Raw genomic sequence first — 18,767 nt, forward strand, 5'->3', positions numbered from 1 at the left:
CTATTTATTATATCTTTGGAAAACTTTAAAAATTGAACTAAAAACAGCTCAAAGTCTAACCCTCATTATCTTCCATTTTTATATTTTGACTATATTATTTATTAGGTATAATTAATAGAATATTTGGTAAGAGTATTGCCATATCTTGTATTTTTTTTTTTTACGAAAACGCCGATTCTTGAACGAATTTACGAACTGTCATTTTCGATATCATGGCGGAAGACGAAGACGGTATTTCGGATAAAAAAACTCCTGAAAATTCGAATAATGCAGGTTCTTCGGAAGATAATCAACAAAATGCTATCAAGCCCGACTTAGGAATAGAAGAAGCTAAATATGATGTGAAAGAAAATGGCGATACAGAATCTGTTGAGCCAATAAGCTCAACCTCTAGTAAGTGTTTTGCGAAATTGTTTTTTGTGTCTTAAATAAAAGACATTCCTTTAAGTCTATCTCTATTTTTACAGAATCGACTGGTGCTGTGCGTAAGGAAGAAAACCCTTTTTCCTTTCGGCACTTCTTGAAGCGAGATCTTTCCCTGCCAGGGAGCTCGACATATGAAAACACGGGCGCTAGACCGAAAGTTTATGCGAATACAGTGCAGCATTCACCGACGAAATTAGACATTCACGTCGATACCAGGCGCGATAAACAACGTTCAAGTGAAACTCAAGCCAAAGAAAAACAAAGTGATGGCATTAGCCTTCGTAACAGTGACAATACGTCTTCGAATAGTTCCGTAGAGATACCTTTTAGTGTAGTCGATAATTCTGATTCTAAGCATAATCTGTACACGGAGAGTTCCGACGGTCCCTTTTTCCACAGGCCAAACTTAGCTTCGGAGCCATTAGGCATGCCTTCGTTACCTGACTTTGTTCAAGACCACATATTAGTGGAACAAGCGTATTTGAACTCTAACGGTCCTATATCAGTTGACTTAGACAATCTACCTGACTTTACGTTCAATACTAATTTCAATGCTGGATCATCATCGTCATTGGGACGAAGGAATAAAAGTGGATATGGAAATAATAGAGCTTATGATTACGAGTCTTACATGGGCGTAGCGTCTACATCTTCTGATGCTGGTCCATCGAGTCGTAACATTCCTCTGGATTTACCCACTGGTGCGGAGGCAGCTGGTCCAGTGCCTCTTGACCTCCCAGTGCACTTGAGTTTGGATCTGACTGAGTCAGTGAACTCAGCAGACAGAAGAAATGTGTCTCCAAGAAATAGTTTTCCCTTGGATCTCCCACCTAATGCAGGTTAGTTTCTTTTTTGTAAACTACTATGGCTCTTAAAAACTAGACATTTTTGTTTGATGTCTAAACATTGAACTTTTATTTTGGTGAAATGGTATTTTTTGACAATAGAACTAAAAAAAAAAATATTTCGTTAAGTAAACTAACTTAACCATGGGTGTACCCACAGTAAGGCAAGGCTGAACATTTGCCCTGAAGTTAATAATTAATATTTTTCATTAAAATCTTTAATAAGGTAATTTTAGGTAGATTTAGCTAAAATCTCTGCATGCTATTATAGAAGTAGTGTTGATTGTAAAAATATATGAAAAGTTGCAGCAAATAATTACTATTTTTAATTTTCCACTATTTTATTACAATTATTTGTTTTTGCCTCGCCTCTCGTATATTAAAGTATTAAGTTCCAGAACTATACATAGCATGAATCAATTAATATGAATAATAATTGTTTATTTAATTATTTTAAAAGTAAATGTTTATTTAGATATGAAACTTGTAGCTAAAACAATATAATATCTGTGCACAGCTGTCAGCACCCTATCCCTATGGTTATACTTTTTTTAACATTACATATTGGTGATTTAAATTGACACAAAATAAGAATTGACAAAAGCAAAAAGTAAATTAACAAACTAGAAATGGGTAGTAAATATTTTACTTATTGAATATTCAAATGTTTTAATTATAATCAACCTTAGTAATAGACATGTTATGACCATATTTTTGTGTCATGTATAATTAATGAACTGTTAGTAGTTATTTATTAATTTAAATAATTATTTTAATTTGCATTTACAAGTTTATTGAACCCATTAACTAAAGTAGTTTTTCACTTATTTAAATTGTAGGTAATATATCTAACAACTGCTGATACATTAGTAATAAAATAATAATAATAAAAAAAAACCCGTCTACCTGAGCAACAACTAAAAGGAAATCTTTTAATATTACTTATCTTAAAGTAATTACACAAAGCCAGCAAAATAAATCAAAACAATATCAAACATTATGTACTGTACACTTTAAAATATCAATACGGTAGTCCTTCGAAATTTTATTCAACGTCGAATCGATAAGATATATCTACAATATTCAGATAATGGTGTATTTTAGATTTTAAAAATGTATAATAATGTCAGTATTGAAAAAGGATTGACATATATTATATATTGGTTGTCCAATATTTATGTATGTGTTCAGGAATTTATTTTGTGTAAACAGCTTTCTTCCATAATATACTAATGATGTATTTTTAACAGCTTAAATAGATATATAAAGATATGACATTAATTATCATCATATCAGATAGGTATTAAGTTATTTTATATGAAAATACTAATCTAAACTAATATTATAAAGCTGTAGCGTTTGTTTGTTTAAACGTGTAAATCTCAGAGTAATCTCAGAGAGAGTCTTAGAATTGAAAAATTCTTTGTGTTAGGTAGGTACGTTATTAAATATTAATTTTAAATTTGCTATGATACCCTTCAGCCTGTAACATTCCACTTCTGGGCATAGGCTTCTTTCCCCATCTAAGAGAAGGATCAGAGCTTAATCCACCACGATGCTTCATGTGTGCTGGCGTATACATATATTACCTACTGTGAGTAACTAGTGCATATATTACCTACTGTGAGTATGTAGTAGGTGTACATGATGACAACCGGGACTGACAGTTTAACATGTTCTCCAAGGCACAGTGGGAAGACCCAAAAGGAACACCTGACCGGTAATAAATATTTGTATAAACACAAATATCCACTCTGAGCGCCAATCGAACCCGCGACCGTCGATGTATAGGCGCCGCCGACACGGCGACACACCATTACACCAGAGTGGTTGCTTTTAATTTAAATTTTTAATTACATAATTTAACTAAATTATTCACAGTAAATACATAATAATTTCCAGTATTCAATAAAACGATAATATAAAATGTATACATAGAGAAATTTATATGTCAAATATTAATTAAATTGATAAGGAGAAACAATACTGTTTAGTTTTGTCTTGCTAGCTCTAGGATCTATTGTACCATATTAGTATACTGCTGTTAGTCATAATATCCAATCATGCAGTCAATGCTATTATTACTAATGTGTATGTAACGTCATAGAATATATAACTACTTTAATGTGAATGGTTATATTGTGTAATATATAGAAATAAAAATGCTATGCGCAAAACTCGAGAACAGCTGAATCTATTGTGTAATTTTTTTTTCTCATGGTTTTTAATGCTTTGTAGAAGGTTCTCAGGATAAGGAACATTAAGAAGATTTAGAAATTTCGGAAATTTAAGATATAATAAAATAGAGAGAATAGAGAATATTTGAAAGACGTGAGAAATATCTGCTGAGTCAGGCCGTTTTATATCTGTTGAATGGGTCATTATAATTTCCAATTCAATTAAATTTTTCTTTATATGGCTTTTAGATGTGTCAGTTGGGCAAATAATTTCGCCAATTTTATCTAGGATAGAGATGACACAATAGGGATTTTTCGGTGCGATCGAGAGTCCAACCTTAATTAAATTTTTAGATGGTAAAAACATTGTTATTAGTTCTTAACCTCCAGCAACACAGACTTAGAATTTTTCATCTGCATTGTAGTTCTAAGTATTGACACTTTTTTTCTTATGTACAGTTTGTGCAATAATTTGCATAGCTAATGCATATAGCAAATGTTTGTGTGAATATTTTTAATTGACTTGATTGAAATATAAGAAACACATTTGTTTTTTTAAATTTGCAATAAATTTGTCTATGTATGTATCATACAACTATAACTATATGTTTGCTAAAGACAGTATGTATTTAATTTTAAGGTGCAGAATCCATGAGACTTCCAGATTTCCTGCCCGTCCATCCTGGTAGGACATCTCCAGAACCTGAGCACCAAGACGAACAATTACAACAGATTATATCTGAATTGGAGCGTACAAGGTGAGCGACAAAATAAAGTTATACAAACTTTTCACATGAAACCATAATATTCCATAAGGGTCCTGGGAATGTAAATAATAATAAAATACACTGTGCTTACTAGAGATAGAATTTAGATTATATGAGTTGAGTCAAAATTATAACTTTCAGAAAGATACAAATACATAAACAAATACTTGTACAAATACACATATCCCTCCCAATGACAGGAGCGAGGATAGGACTGTGTAAAGTTTGTAGAGCGATCTAAAGATGGGTTGTATATAAATAGGGCGGAGTTGTTCGCGGAGCGCAGTCGGCGCTCGCGTGCGGAGGAGGAAGCGCGGGCGGCGCGCGAGGCGGCGGCGCAGCTGCGCGTGGAGGCGGCGGCGGCGCGGGCGCGGCTCAACGACGCGCGCCGCGCTGACCGGGAGTTCGCGGGCCAGCTGGACGCCGCCGCGCACCGCGCGCAGGGGACCCTGCTCGACACTGCGGTTAGGCTTTCTTTGAACTTAACCTTCTTTACGCACGCTTGACTTGGGGAGTGGGCTGGTGAATGCGTGACGGGAGCGTTACGAAAAGTGTGATCGGTCGCAGCGAACGGAGCAAGAGAGAGAAAGAGGTCTATCTCTATTTATATGACTAGGTTATTGGATGTGACGAAACGTATTATGTTTGTATAATAATGAATGAAGTTAATTGAAGTTCATTACTAATCCATTGCAAGCCTTTGTTCATTTATATTTGTCGCTTTCCAGGCTAGAGCGTCAGAAGCGGAGACAACGGTTTCAAAGTTAAAGAGTGAAATAAAAAAATTAAAGGTATATTATTTTATTACTTATTTCTCGATATCATAGTAAAATTGGTTATTTTCAAAATATAGTTTATTGCATGTCCATATGTTACAGTATGATATCATGATATAATAGACTCACAATATACATAATTCAAACATGCATATAACATATATTAATTGTTTTAGCAACTGACTTCTATTTTGTTGAAACGCTTCAGCCTGTAATATCCCACTACTGGCCATAGACCTCTATCCCCATGTAGGAGAAGGATCAGAGCTTAATCCACCATGCTGCTCCAATGCAGGTTGGCGGATATATGCTCTACTACGAGTAACGATCGCTATCAGGTGTACATGATAACAACCGGGACCGACGGCTTAACGTGCTCTCCGAGGCACGGTGGAGAGGCCCACAAGGACTGCACAAACACCCCAGTGTTGTTGTAAACCAATTACCAAATGAAATGCGTCGTACATTTACCGAGAGTGCGAAGAAGGTAATGAATGGATACATTTTTTATGAGAATGTATGTTTCCAGGAGGAGTTGAGTGCTTCACAAGCGGAAGCGCGAGCACTGCGCGCCACACAGGCGGGCGCCGCCGCCGACCTGCGCCGCGCCTCGCGGGTCGCCGAGACGTCGCTCAGGTGCGTGTGCGTGTGCGTGTGCGTGTGCGTGTGCGTGTGCGTGTGCGTGTGCGTGTGCGTGTGCGTGTGCGTGTGCGTGTGCGTGTGCGTGTGCGTGTGCGTGTGTGTGTGTGTGACTACACGCGAGCGTACATGCGTGCTTGTGAGCTTTTGTGTGCTTGTGGTTACGGCAATAAAGACCCTCTCTTCCGTAAGAGGAGTTTCCGTTGTCGTAAGAGGCGACTAATAAAGACGGATAGCAGCGTCATCGCTGCGAACACCCTCCTCAGGAGTTCTTCACCACAGGAACACAACACTCATCACGATTTAGTTCATGCTTGTGTAACCGACAATCCAGTAGTAGTAACTGCTCTCTAAAAGAGCTTCCTAGTATCTTCAGTACAGGAGCCCTGAATCTGGTTTATCTGGCATTAGAAAAGATATACGATGTTACTAGTCAACAGTCTATTAAAATCTAAAACTAAAAAATATATAACTATATATAATAAATTATTTTTAAAAGACATTTTATTTATTAAAGTGTAAACTTCTACTTAATTAAAGACCTCATAGAAATTCCAAAATATCATTACAGAAATATTTTTTGTCCAAAGGATATCAATACTCAAGCAATGCTGGATGGGATTAAGACTGGGCATTTTAACATTTTCATGCTATTGAAATATGATAATTTTTTTTTTCAGGGAGCTGTTGTCTGGTTTGGATCGGTTACGGTCTTTGAGCTCGACGCTGGACCCCACATGATACTAAACTATCGAACTTTGTAATCATTTATTACTCACACTGCTATTTATAAGATAATTTAATAATATTATTTAACTTACGCTGAGTCATTTATGTCCAGTTGTAAAAAAAAAATAGTTTTTCATTTTGCACTCGAATCTCCATTATTTTTCTTTTTTTTAATTATGCAAATAAATCTCTTAAAAATATTTTTATACAGTATACTACTGGTGATGTTTTTACAACTGATGATAATTACGCTTTTAATCGTGTTAATAAAAATGTCCAATTCTACGTTTAGTGTTTGGTTTAAGTCAGATTCAGTACAATTAAAGTATGTACAATGGATTAATGTTTTTTTTTTTTTTTTTTTTAATTATTTTACTGTAAATTATATTTTATTAGTGTTTGTATCGTGGGTGAACATAAACGTTTAAGAATTGTCGATACTTATTTTTGTAATCGAAGATTTAATAATGATTGTATTTGGGTGTCATCTGATTTTCGGAAAATTATGGCGGGTAGTTGAAAAATGAAAATTTTATTTAACAAGAGACTTATTTTAGGTTATTTAGATCGTTACAGTTTGGTATTAGGGCGCTTATGACATACTTGAAAAATGTACAAAAAAATTCGCTATGATTATTTCTAAGGATTATAAATACTGTTTCGGTGTTCATTATGTAAACGAAAAATTTAATTAACAATGCTAATAATTTAACCAATTAGAGAGCAGCTCTAAAGGGGATTCCCTGTGTATGTGTAAAGCCTAGTATTAATTTTGACCAATGAAATGACAATGAGCGTGACTATGACTTCATAAGAAGTCTATGGCTAACTGTAATAGTATAAGATTGGCTACAGATTTATTTTATATAAGTTTTTAAACTTTCACCGTCGATAAGAACACTTGATTCCATGGGGTTAACGTGATTATTACTTTGAAATAATAATGGCGGTAAGTCCCGTAGTATCAATATACTGATATTAGTTTTTGATTTTGGTTATTGTAGCTAATAATCTACTAAATTTTTAAAATAAAAACTTATTTCATAACAAAATTATAGATTATACAAAGAAAACGTAAAATAATTTTCACCTGTCAGCGATTATATTATAACATTGATTTATATGTGTACGATGTATGAATATTACGAGAATGGAACGAAAAAGCAGAGTAACGCCAAAAAGTTGCCGCCTGGCACACATTTCTTCCTTAATTTTCAAAAATGTAATATTGGTACTGAAAGGTAATAAAATTAATTAACTAAATATGAAAAAAAAGAACTACATTTGATTTATACTATTATTTCATCCGTTATCGAAGTAAAAATAAAATGACGTCCTAAATAATATGTGAGTAATAATATTTCTTCAAACCTCACCTTAACTTTAAATGTAAAACTGTGTAATATATCGTGTACCGAAAACCGCTTGTGTACAATTGTAGAGAATATTTTGTGTGAGTGTACGGTCCATCAAAGAAATTTACAATGAACTTAAAGCAGTTCCTATATTAATTTAACCATTCGTTTGGAGCCATTAATTACGTCAATCGAAATTTTACCATTTTGACCCCCTTCTTGCCCCTGATCATACCAAGTCATACTTTTCACACCCTAACAATTTCTACGCCACAAAAGCTAGCTCCTTAAAAATAGTTTACAGATTATTATTTTTTTTTTTATGTATTTAAAAAAATTCTTCATTTTTATACCCCGTATCATAGTATGCTAAGCAAAGCCTTTCCCTCCTTTTTGCGAACGTATTTTAATCACAAAATTTTCCCCTTTTTCAAAAATGAACGGTTTGTATAACGAATCGTTTTTTGATTGTAGAAATCGAGCTATAATAAATTGAATGGTAAAAGTTTATAGTGTATATTCTAATTTAAGCTTATAACTGTTAATACAAGAAATTAAAAAATATATGTATCTGTAAATTCTTTAATCGCATCCAAGTCATTTAAAAATTTCATTGATCATTAAATGTATAGCGTCTTGTAAATTAAAAATATATTTAGATTTTATTTTGTGCCAATTACAAATTGTAGAAACGAAAAAAAAAATCGTAAAATATAGAACTTTTTTATTTCTGAAATAGACAATTAGAAATGAAAGAAGAAGTAAAATAGTAGACTTTATTAAAAATATATCAATACACCATAATTTAAGTGCTTTTAAAGATGCATCTTTAAAAAAGAGCGATTTTTTTTAACATTGAGCCTTAAAAAATGTACTATAATTATATAATGTAAATAAATTCATACATTAAAATGTAAATTCATGTGTATTCATTAAAACTTATTCGAAATATTAGTGCAGATTGTATGAGGACATATCGCATACGTGAATGAGGCTATCGATGAGCCAGATGCTTATAACAATTTTATTAATTATGTATTTACTTCATTTTTATAGGATGTCCGATGAAAGAAATATTTTTTTATTTTAATAAAGAAAATTTTATAATTGTCATATATTTACTGTATCAACCATACTTATTATACAACATAATGGTTTTGGTTGATATTTTTATTGGTAATCTTGATTTAATTGTGGAGTATAATCAATATATCTTTTAACAAAAAATATTTAAAAATTATAACGAATTGTCGTATTGCTGTCATAATTGTACAGATTAAACTATGGTTGTATCTAAAAGAATTTGGGATACAAATCTGAAAATTAGTAAAACAGATAAATAATATTAATAATATTTATAAGTGTTTTAACTTTGGGTATTATCCAAAACACTACATTAGCGGTTGGCATTGAGTTTTTTTTTTTTTTTTTTTTGAACTTATTATTAAGCCTCTCAGAATTCCTCGTCATTGTAACAGTTTTCTTACGGAGAGTATATACCAAGGGATGTTATGGATATGAAAATTTGGATAATATATATTATATTTCGAATACGGACACATCCGTCTCGTATATAACATAATTTCGGATTATTGTTGTATTTGTTACTTCATGATTGTTTCGGTTACGGATATTATAGTGTAAACTATTATATTTATGGTAAATTTGTGACGAAATTGGCATAAATATGTTTTATCTAGACGCCTTCCTATTCTAATTGATCCGAAACAATTATATGAGGTGTAGTAACGGTTACGGAGCTCCATAACATCCCAATTACACACCACATAGTACAGTGTGGTGTTTTGTAATTGTGTAAATATAATGCGATTGTTTTTATTTAAGTTCCTAATTTATAAAATAATTTTCATAAATTGGGATTTCGGTGTAAATTGAATAAATGAAAATTAAAAAGGTAAAACCGTACGAAAAGTTATGTATGAACGTATTATATATTAAGGGTATCTTTTACTGCCCACTACCCAGCGATAATTTTATGTACCATTAACTTTCAATTTTGTAATAACTTTTAATATATAACGATATATATTTATTACATTTTATTTATAACCAGTTAATACAGAGTCGATCTCGTACACTTAGGGTTTCGTGCTGACGTTTAATTTCTAATTTGAGATAAAAATTTCATAATGTTTTTTCAATATAGATTTTTTTGTTTTCCTATTACAATTTCAAAAATGTAGCACGGCTAATTAATAGTACGAGTCTTACTAATAGAGCCTTTTTTCTGAGTACGGAACTCTAAAAATGATTATATTATGACTTTTCTATTTCAATACCTCCAAGGTATACTACGCAAACTGAAGTTTAGGTCCTTTCGCTTACATGTAAATTAAATTTGCTTTATCGATATATTTTCTTTAGAGGCTCCTCTGTATACGTACGATAAAAAATAATGTTGGTGTTGTATTCCTAGGTATTCATTTGTTAAACGTCAACAATACAGAGACGTACTCATCACCAGTTTACACTTTTCCAGGGGGTTCCAAATTTTTTTAATTATATCGTATAAGTTATACCCTTAATTTCGTGAAGAAATTTGTTTTGAAACTATTTCAGCCACGAAGAAATGAGGAAGCATCGATTTTTTATTTAGGTTTCTTGACTAGTTGTGAAATATTTTTCAAAGCCAAATAGATGATTAAGTACGTCCACTTATCTATATCCTTGTCTGGTCAATTACCTTTTATTCAATACAGCAAAAATCTTTGGTTGTTGACGCTATTCATGTATATATTGATTTTAAGGAAATCGATATATTTTCAATGCAATACTTTGTATGTACAATTTATGATTTATTATCTGTTTGAAAATTCTTATCGTTTAATGAGACATGAAGTGTAACTTATGTGAGAGTGATGGAAACCAATAAAATTAATTTTAAAATAATGTGTTTCATTATAGACCATCATTTGCCTATGACTTGTAATACTTTCTATCCATCACGTGTAAATTTTTTAGAATAAAAAGTAACCTTTTGCAGTTTATTTATTTTCCGTCTTACACCAAATTCAATCATAAATTCGGATAATAACCTGTTTGGATGTTTGTTTTTAAATTTCAATTACCTTTTTCCAATTTTTTATAATATATAAATATGCGTTCAGTGCAAAATTACCAAAAAAAACCTGACATACATTGAGTTTTCCAGAACTGTTGTAGTATAATAAAGATTTTCTACTCGTCTATAGAGGATATAAGTAGACAATAAAATTTGTCTTGCCTATTCTAATAAGGTAACAGAAAAAAAATTCAAAGCGAACAAGTTTTTATTTAAACATCTTATAATCAATACTTTATTACAAAAAAAAAAACTAAATAAATAATACTAGATGGAATGTATAAGGTATAGCAAACGAACATCTTTACTTTTTAAACGTAAAAAATAAATAAATTCGAAAAAAAAAATTAGGTGTAGTTTGGTTAAAACTATGGATTAATAATAGTCTAAGATCTAATAATTTATTATTCGTTTATTATTATTTTAATACACTAAATTAAAACAATTGTTTTTATTAGTAGTCGCCCAGTTGTCGAAATTCAACTATTATTAATTTAAATTATAAGTTTGAACATTATTAAGATTCTTTTGTCAAAGACTATACTTCTTAAATAATAAACAAAAGAGAATATATACGTGGTTGTGTAATGTTTTTTTATTGATTTAATATATTTCTATGCATATATAAAAAAAATTTTAGCATTTTGCACTCCTTCTCCTTTCCTTCTCTACTCTGAAAGTTCCACATTTTTTTCTGGTAAACAGTTTGGATCCAGATAGTTCTATCAAAAAAAAAAAAAAAAAAATTGTACGGATATTTTGGAATCTCTGTTTCAAACACAATAGTTTACAATACCTTCCCATACAATTATCGTTTTTTATTTGGAACTTTCAGCAGGGATGTTTAAGGTCCCTGCAGTTCAGAGGATTAAGTTACAGCTTGACAACTTCGCCTAAGATATTTCCGTTATCAAGATCATCTTAGGAAATGAAGTAATTTTTACAAAGATTCAATTGGCTAGTTCACCTAAACGGCAGGGTACAATGCTAAGTCCTATATATTGTCCGGCGCGTATAGGGGCTCCCAGTGTGCGGGGCAGTGCAGGAAGTACTTCCGACAAGCTGTACAGAACCGGCGCCGGTACTGCTCCGGGGACACCACAGTGGGCTGGCCGTGCCCGAGGTTCTTCTTCACCAGGTGTTCTAACTTCTTGTCCCATGTGAACGTGCGGATGTAGTCTGTGTGAGAATTTTATTTTTATGAGTGTGTGTATGAATGAATTATTTACAAAGCATTTTTTATTTCGAATAAACACTATTAAGTCATACTGTACGAAGAAAGTGTACATGTATTGTTAAATATGATTAAATATTTTTGTTTGTGTAATAAATATTTGCTAATGGCACAATTTCAGTGTATGAATTTCATTTTATTATACTTAATAAATTTAGTGTAGAAACTGTGTATGTGTGTGTTATTTTGTACTTACCTTTCCCGAATAATTAAGTGAAATAGCGGTTCTATATAAAAGCATTTTGGTCCTTCGAGCCGGATATGAGCAATAAATGGAGCGCGTGCAGTGGACGTTACTTAGTGAGTAAGTCAGTTAGAGAGTGTGTCGCTCACCGATGACGCCGAGCACGAGCGTGCGCGCGTGCAGGCCCAGCAGCAGCGAGTAGTCCATGACGCCGTGCGGTGCACGTCAGTCAGTTAGTTAGTGAGTAAGTCAGTTAGAGAGTGTGTCGCTCACCGATGACGCCGAGCACGAGCGTGTACGCATGCAGGCCCAGCAGCAGCGAGTAGTCCATGACGCCGTGCGGTGCACGTCAGTCAGTTAGTTAGTGAGTAAGTCAGTTAGAGAGTGTGTCGCTCACCGATGACGCCGAGCACGAGCGTGCGCGCGTGCAGGCCCAGCAGCAGCGAGTAGTCCATGACGCCGTGCGGTGCACGTCAGTCAGTTAGTTAGTGAGTAAGTCAGTTAGAGAGTGTGTCGCTCACCGATGACGCCGAGCACGAGCGTGTGCGCATGCAGGCCCAGCAGCAGCGAGTAGTCCATGACGCCGTGCGGTGCACGTCAGTCAGTTAGTTAGTGAGTAAGTCAGTTAGAGAGTGTGTCGCTCACCGATGACGCCGAGCACGAGCGTGTGCGCGTGCAGGCCCAGCAGCAGCGAGTAGTCCATGACGCCGTGCGCCGCCAGGAAGCGCGTGTCCCGCTCGACGCCGGCCCACAGTGCGCGCGCACCCGCACCGCCCACGAACAACTGCTGCTCCCAGCGCACTGCGGAAACAACATCATTATTATTTTTATCGTTCTAGTGGATACTCTTTTATTGTTAGCTTGGTTTAACAGACATCATGCGTCAGTAGTACTAGCTAGTACGAGCTAGCCAATGTACACAGAGTAAACTGTTCCACGGTAGCTAATATATAATATATAATAAGTACAATATTGTGGATAAAGAATGATATATAAGGGCTGACATCCGGACCACGGCCTGTAGACAGTAGGGCAGTCCTTCAGTACGCAGCACGTGGTCACAGCTGTCCCTCAGTGCGCGGAACGTGGACACAGAGCTGTCACATAGTGCGCAGCACGAGCACGCGTCTGTCACTCAGTGCACGAAACGTGGACAGCAGGACGATCACTCAGTGCGCGACACGTGGACAGCAGGGCTGTCAGTGCTCGGAACGTGCACGCGGTCACTCACTGCGCAGCAGGTGGTCGTCCAGCAGCACGGTGGCGGGCGCGTGCGCGGCGGGCATGCGCGGGCGCGCGGCCCCCTTGAGGTCGAAGCGCTGCGCGACGGGCGAGCCGTACCACACGTGCTCCGTCACCAGCACGCCGCTGCCCGCACCGCCCACGCTGAACACGCCCAGGATACGCGCTGTGATGGCAATGTATATGTTTATAATCTGGGCGTCCAAATTAAGAGTAGAGGCAACCGAAAAGAATAATCATTACGGTCAAAATTATTAACTTAGAAAAAAATATATAATATTATAAGTAGACTAGCTGATTAGGCAAACGTTGTCTTGCCGGTAAACGCTATTTAAAAATAGGGGTCGGTGGTAGAAGGGTGAAAAATTTAGGGTTGTGTGTATTTTTCAATGCCAAATCATAATAAAATAAAAAATAAATAATTAATCTTAAAATTAAAAAATAATTTAGGGGTGGACTACCCTTAACATTTAGGGGGATGAAAAATAGATGTTGTACGATTCTCAGACCTACCCAAGGGGCATACAAAAGTTCATGAGAATCGGTTAAGCCGTTTCGGAGGAGTTTTAACTACAAACCCCGCGACACGAGAATTTTATATATTAGATATAGGTAACTCAAGTCAGCTTGACGACTCGTGTGCGTATAACAAATTAAAAAAAGTCCGTAAACAACATGTCCGTCACTTGTAATTAGAATCGCTAACGTAGCAACCACTTTCTGCATCAACTACGTTAACTAATCATCAAATTACTTTAATAACATTTCCCAGTGAACACATGACTTCCATATGGTGTCATAGGTAGGTCATATGGAGATCATAAAAATATTTAGATATGATATGCAGGTGACTGTATTCATGACTTTGTATGATATCATAATGGTGATTAATGTGTTAGTAACGTAAATAGTAATATTCTGACTTTATAATATTGTGATGTCAAATCAAAGTCACTAATTTATATAACATTTACGTACGAATTAAATCATACAATCACGTAAATAATAGTCTGACGTAAAAGTGATATAATAATACCATCAAATCTTTCCATAAAATACAAGTCATCGTTGTATGTAAACGTATACAAAAAGAACGTCATACTTAAAAATCAACCTTAAGGCATCCTTTTACATAAAATTTATGTGACATTAAAGTAATGGCCGATAAAAAAACGATGTTCTTATTTTAGCACTGTATAAATTAACTCGATAAGTAAAAATGATATGTAATATTTATATTTATAAATTCTCTTTAAATACGAATTCTAAATAATAATATGCTCTGTAGTCTCCCGTCACCGAAAATAAACGTGTACAAGTATTCAGAGTGACGCTCCGTGCCATTTAAAATCAATGTGTTTTTTTTTTGAAGCAAAGTTATAAGTGCTATATATCAAAACGTGCGCAAAAGTGCATGCTAAGCGCCTCTAAAAACAGAAATCAGAAAAGTGTAGAATTGGATTTTTCAGACCCGAAAACCTTAAATTTTCAGTTTTTAAATCTTGACGACAAACGCAGCCGAATCATAGCGGCAACATATTTATTATAAATATGTCGTCGAGAGGTCTCGGCGAGGCCTACACTTGCACACTTCGACCAAATTTTTTTCGTGCCCACAGGCCGAGAAAAAACAAAAAAGAAAAGCCCCACGTGGCTACGTGCTCCTACTTCCCGAAGTGCACGGAGTCCGTGGTATACTTAAAACGACGAGGACATCGAGAGCAACTCACAAATTTCTGGATCATCTCGATAAGTTGAGTCATTATCATCATCATCATCATTTCAGCCTATTGTAGTCCACTGCTGGACATAGGCCTCCATAAGTTCGCACCAAAAATGGTATGACAGGAATGGTACGCTGGACAGGCGGGTTGGTGACCGCAGGGCTGGCTTCGACGCACCGAAGTCGCTGCAGCCCGTCTTCGGCTTGTGTATTTCAAAGCCAACAGTTGGATGGTTATCCCGCCATCGGTCACCCTTATAGGTTCCAAGGTGGTAGTGGAACTGTGTTATCCCGTAGCCACACAGCCTAACAGATACGTTAAGTACTTTCGAAGATATAAGTATGTAAAGAAATAGATATAACTTTTCTTTGGTTTGAATGTTACGTACTGGCCGTAAAGCAGTGCTGTCAATGCAAATGAAGAAATTATAAAAGGATTGGAAAAAATATGATATGGCGGTTAAGACTAAACCTTATTTAATTTGTTTAGATTTATCAAATAAAATTGTGTTTGCTCGCAAACGAAAAAAAACCGACTTCAATTACATCGACGAGTAATATAACGTAGATCGACGAAAAAAATAGTCAAGTAACTACGCGTTATCAAAGATTACTCAAAAAGTAGTTATCAGATCTCAATAAAATTTATATGTGACCACATGACAAACATCAGCTTTCGATTAAATTAAAAATTATTAAAATCGGTACACACAGTAAAAAGTTATTGCGGATTTTCAAGAGTTTCCCTCGATTTCTCTAGGATTTCATCATCAGATCCTGGTTTCCTTATCATGGTACTAAACTGGGGATATCTTCTTTCCAACAAAAAAATAATTATCAAAATCGGTACACCCAGTAAAAAGTTATTACGGACTTTTGAGAGTTTCCCTCGATTTCTCTGGGATCCCATCATCAGATCCTGGTTTCCTTATCATGGTACTAAACTAGGCATATCTCATTTCCAAAAAAAAGAATTATCAAAATCGGTACATCCAGTAGAAAGTTATGCGGTATAATACAACGTAGGTCGACGAAAAAAGCGTCAAGTAAAAACGCATTATTAGATATAACTCGAAAAGTAGTTGTTAGATCTCAAATAAATTTAAATGGGACCAATTGACATCACCATCTTTCAATTAAAAAAAAAAAATTGTCAAAATCGGTCCACACGATCAAAAGTTCTGATGTAACATACATAAAAAAAAATACAGTCGAATTGAGAACCTCCTATTTTTTTGGAAGTCGGTTAAAAAAGATTAATAAAGAAATTGACACTGTGAATAATAAACGTTAAATGTCGTTTTATAATGTACGGATCTTATTGACAATGAAATAAAACGATGTGTTACTTTGTTTACAGAGAAACACATTGTTTTATTTCATTGTCAATAAGATCCGTACATTATAAGTATTCAAATTTTATTTTGAATTTTTCCCTTCTCCGTTCCCTTTTTTCCTCCTCCCGTGACCATGGTTGCTGTAAACTGCGATAAAATCCGAAATAGTTGTCTGATTTTATTAAATTATTTAATCTATTTTATTTGTTTAATATTAGGCTAAATAAAAGAAGCATTACACACATATGTACAATCATGACATTTTTCAATAATTTTCTAATTATTATTATTGTTATAAAGAAAATTTTGTATCTGTTTTTCCAACTAAAAAATAAAAAAAAATTAAAAATTTAATGTATGCTTTTTGAATTTACTTTGCAAATCAAATTTATATCACAACTTTGACCATAAAACATGAGGGTTCACTAATTCACCGGTACGTAAAAACTTCATAATAGCGATCATAATTATGTCAAGTTGACATCATTATTGTCATTAATGTTACGTCAGTATCTGATGTAAGTGCGAAATTATGAGTCAGTCGGGAGTCATTTCTAAGTCATATCTTATGTAAAGCAGACATTAGAATGATATCAATGTGCTTCCACTGGGTTACATTTAAATAAAGAACCACTTACCTAGTAAACTTGGCAACTTTTTCTGGTGACAATTTGTGACATAGTTGAAGTAGTGTGGTGCGAACTCTAGAAACTGCTGCCATTCCGGTTTCGTCATCTCCTTCAATACGTACCTATCATCTGCAAAATATTCAACCACATATTTTGTTAGTGCCGTATGCCTCTCAATATAATTATGTATAATAAATGTCCCTGTATAAAATTAATATCTCTTACAATCTGTACTGTAATAAATAAATCTAAAATATAATTTTTTTTGGTCAATTCTTACCTTTAGTTTTGCAAAATGTAGACCCAGATTTCCCGCCCCTCGTAGCCCACGGCACACAGTGAGCAAGCGACCTTATGAAACCTTCTTCAATTTCACATAGACCTTTATCTGAAACAATTATTACGTTAAATTATTTACTTTAAGTAAGCTTAAGCGTTCTTTTGCAGCTAGTTCGATTGGCGTAGTTTTCAGTCACACTATTTTCTGTTCGTACCTCAAGTCTAGGTCTAGCCAATATCTATACTAATTTTATAAAGTGGAAGAGTTTGTTTGTTTGTTTGTTTGAACGCGCTAATCTCAGGAACTACTGGTCCGATTTAAAAAAATTCTCTGTTAAATAGCCCATTTATCGAGGAAGGCTATATATCATCACGCTAAAACCAATAGGAGCGAAGCACCAATGAAGAATGTTTCAAAATCGTGTTGATTTTTTTTTCATTTTGAGAGCTTTCCCCAGTTAGCCCAAAGAAACAGTTCCACGCGAACGAAGTCGCGGGCAGAAACCAGTAATAATATATCACACACCTTAGGAACAGTCGATATCTTAGCCCCGTTAAAAATATATAATTAAATATACTCACTGTCCTTGTCTTTAAGATCGTCGCAGCACTTTCCTTCCTCCCAGTACTGTTTATTATCTTCGTTGTAGTCGAGAGGCGCCAGTAGCATGTGCCTCAGTTTGTGGAACTGAGACGCGTAGTACACGCGACAAAGCAAACCGTCCTGATACGTAAAATATGATTCAAATCGATCAGTTAGATAAGCATCGTATGGATAAACTCATTTGTGGTATTTTTTATGTAGTGGGCGAAATGTTTGAGAATTAAGTTCATGGAAAAAGTGATGAAATTAAGTGTAAATAGAGGACCAATGGGACATTGATTTCTCCCTATTTTCAATCCTAAATTAAAAAAAAAATAAAGTACTTATCCCATTACGTTCAAACGTATAACTAAAAAAAAAAAAAAAACTTGAAGTTGATGAGACTTGATGTTAATAAAGTTATACAGTATTAATTGATTAATTTCAGTTCTAAATGACTTCAGAAAAATTATATTACTTGTTTAAAGTTATGTTCAGCCATTCGACTCAAAATGAAACCTACCTTTAACAAAACTTCAATATGCTCATTAGCTTTCGCTTTCGCCTTGTCCGCTTCAGTTTTTTCTTTGCTGACATTTGAACTTTCACCGTCTTCGCTTTCGCTTTGACTCCTAGAGTTAAAATTTAATACTTCTTACACGAATTTGTGTGGTAAAGATTTTTAGAATATTAAGTTGTAACAAATAAAATTATTAAGAAATGAAATTCATATCGTAACGTTGGAAAATAAATTATGCAG

The 18,767-nt window shown here is 34.4% G+C and overlaps 2 protein-coding genes across 2 annotated transcripts in view; one reads left to right on the forward strand and one right to left on the reverse strand.

Annotated features, from left to right (window-relative positions):
- The first annotated feature begins 203 nt into the window (after nt 1-203).
- On the forward strand, nt 204-6,447 carry LOC123659599. Its single transcript, XM_045594805.1, has 7 exons — nt 204-393; nt 468-1,265; nt 4,089-4,206; nt 4,478-4,679; nt 4,944-5,006; nt 5,521-5,627; nt 6,311-6,447. Exons 1-7 carry the CDS (start codon nt 213-215, stop codon nt 6,369-6,371), a joined length of 1,530 nt encoding a protein of 509 aa, XP_045450761.1. The 5' UTR covers nt 204-212; the 3' UTR covers nt 6,372-6,447.
- A 5,152-nt stretch (nt 6,448-11,599) lies between these two features.
- LOC123659433 (putative 1-phosphatidylinositol 3-phosphate 5-kinase) overlaps nt 11,600-18,767 on the reverse strand; it is a 37,356-nt gene continuing 30,188 nt past the window's right edge. The window contains exons 28-34 of the mRNA XM_045594648.1: nt 18,531-18,639; nt 18,085-18,148; nt 17,426-17,521; nt 17,155-17,274; nt 13,446-13,622; nt 12,860-13,015; nt 11,600-11,975 (exon numbers count right to left, since the gene is read on the reverse strand). Of these exons, the coding sequence (XP_045450604.1) occupies nt 11,791-11,975; nt 12,860-13,015; nt 13,446-13,622; nt 17,155-17,274; nt 17,426-17,521; nt 18,085-18,148; nt 18,531-18,639 (907 nt within the window). The 3' untranslated portion in view covers nt 11,600-11,790. The remainder of the gene's footprint in view (nt 11,976-12,859; nt 13,016-13,445; nt 13,623-17,154; nt 17,275-17,425; nt 17,522-18,084; nt 18,149-18,530; nt 18,640-18,767) is intronic.

Source organism: Melitaea cinxia, chromosome 14 (genome assembly GCF_905220565.1).
Source record: "Melitaea cinxia chromosome 14, ilMelCinx1.1, whole genome shotgun sequence".
Taxonomy (NCBI): domain Eukaryota; kingdom Metazoa; phylum Arthropoda; class Insecta; order Lepidoptera; family Nymphalidae; genus Melitaea; species Melitaea cinxia.

Coding starts and splice junctions, on each gene's coding strand:
- LOC123659599 (XM_045594805.1), top strand. CDS start 213: ATGGCGGAAGACGAAGACGGTATTTCGGATAAAAAAACTCCTGAAAAT. Junction 1,266..4,088: donor GGATCTCCCACCTAATGCAG/GTTAGTTTCTTT, acceptor TTTAATTTTAAG/GTGCAGAATCCATGAGACTT. Junction 5,007..5,520: donor GTGAAATAAAAAAATTAAAG/GTATATTATTTT, acceptor GTATGTTTCCAG/GAGGAGTTGAGTGCTTCACA.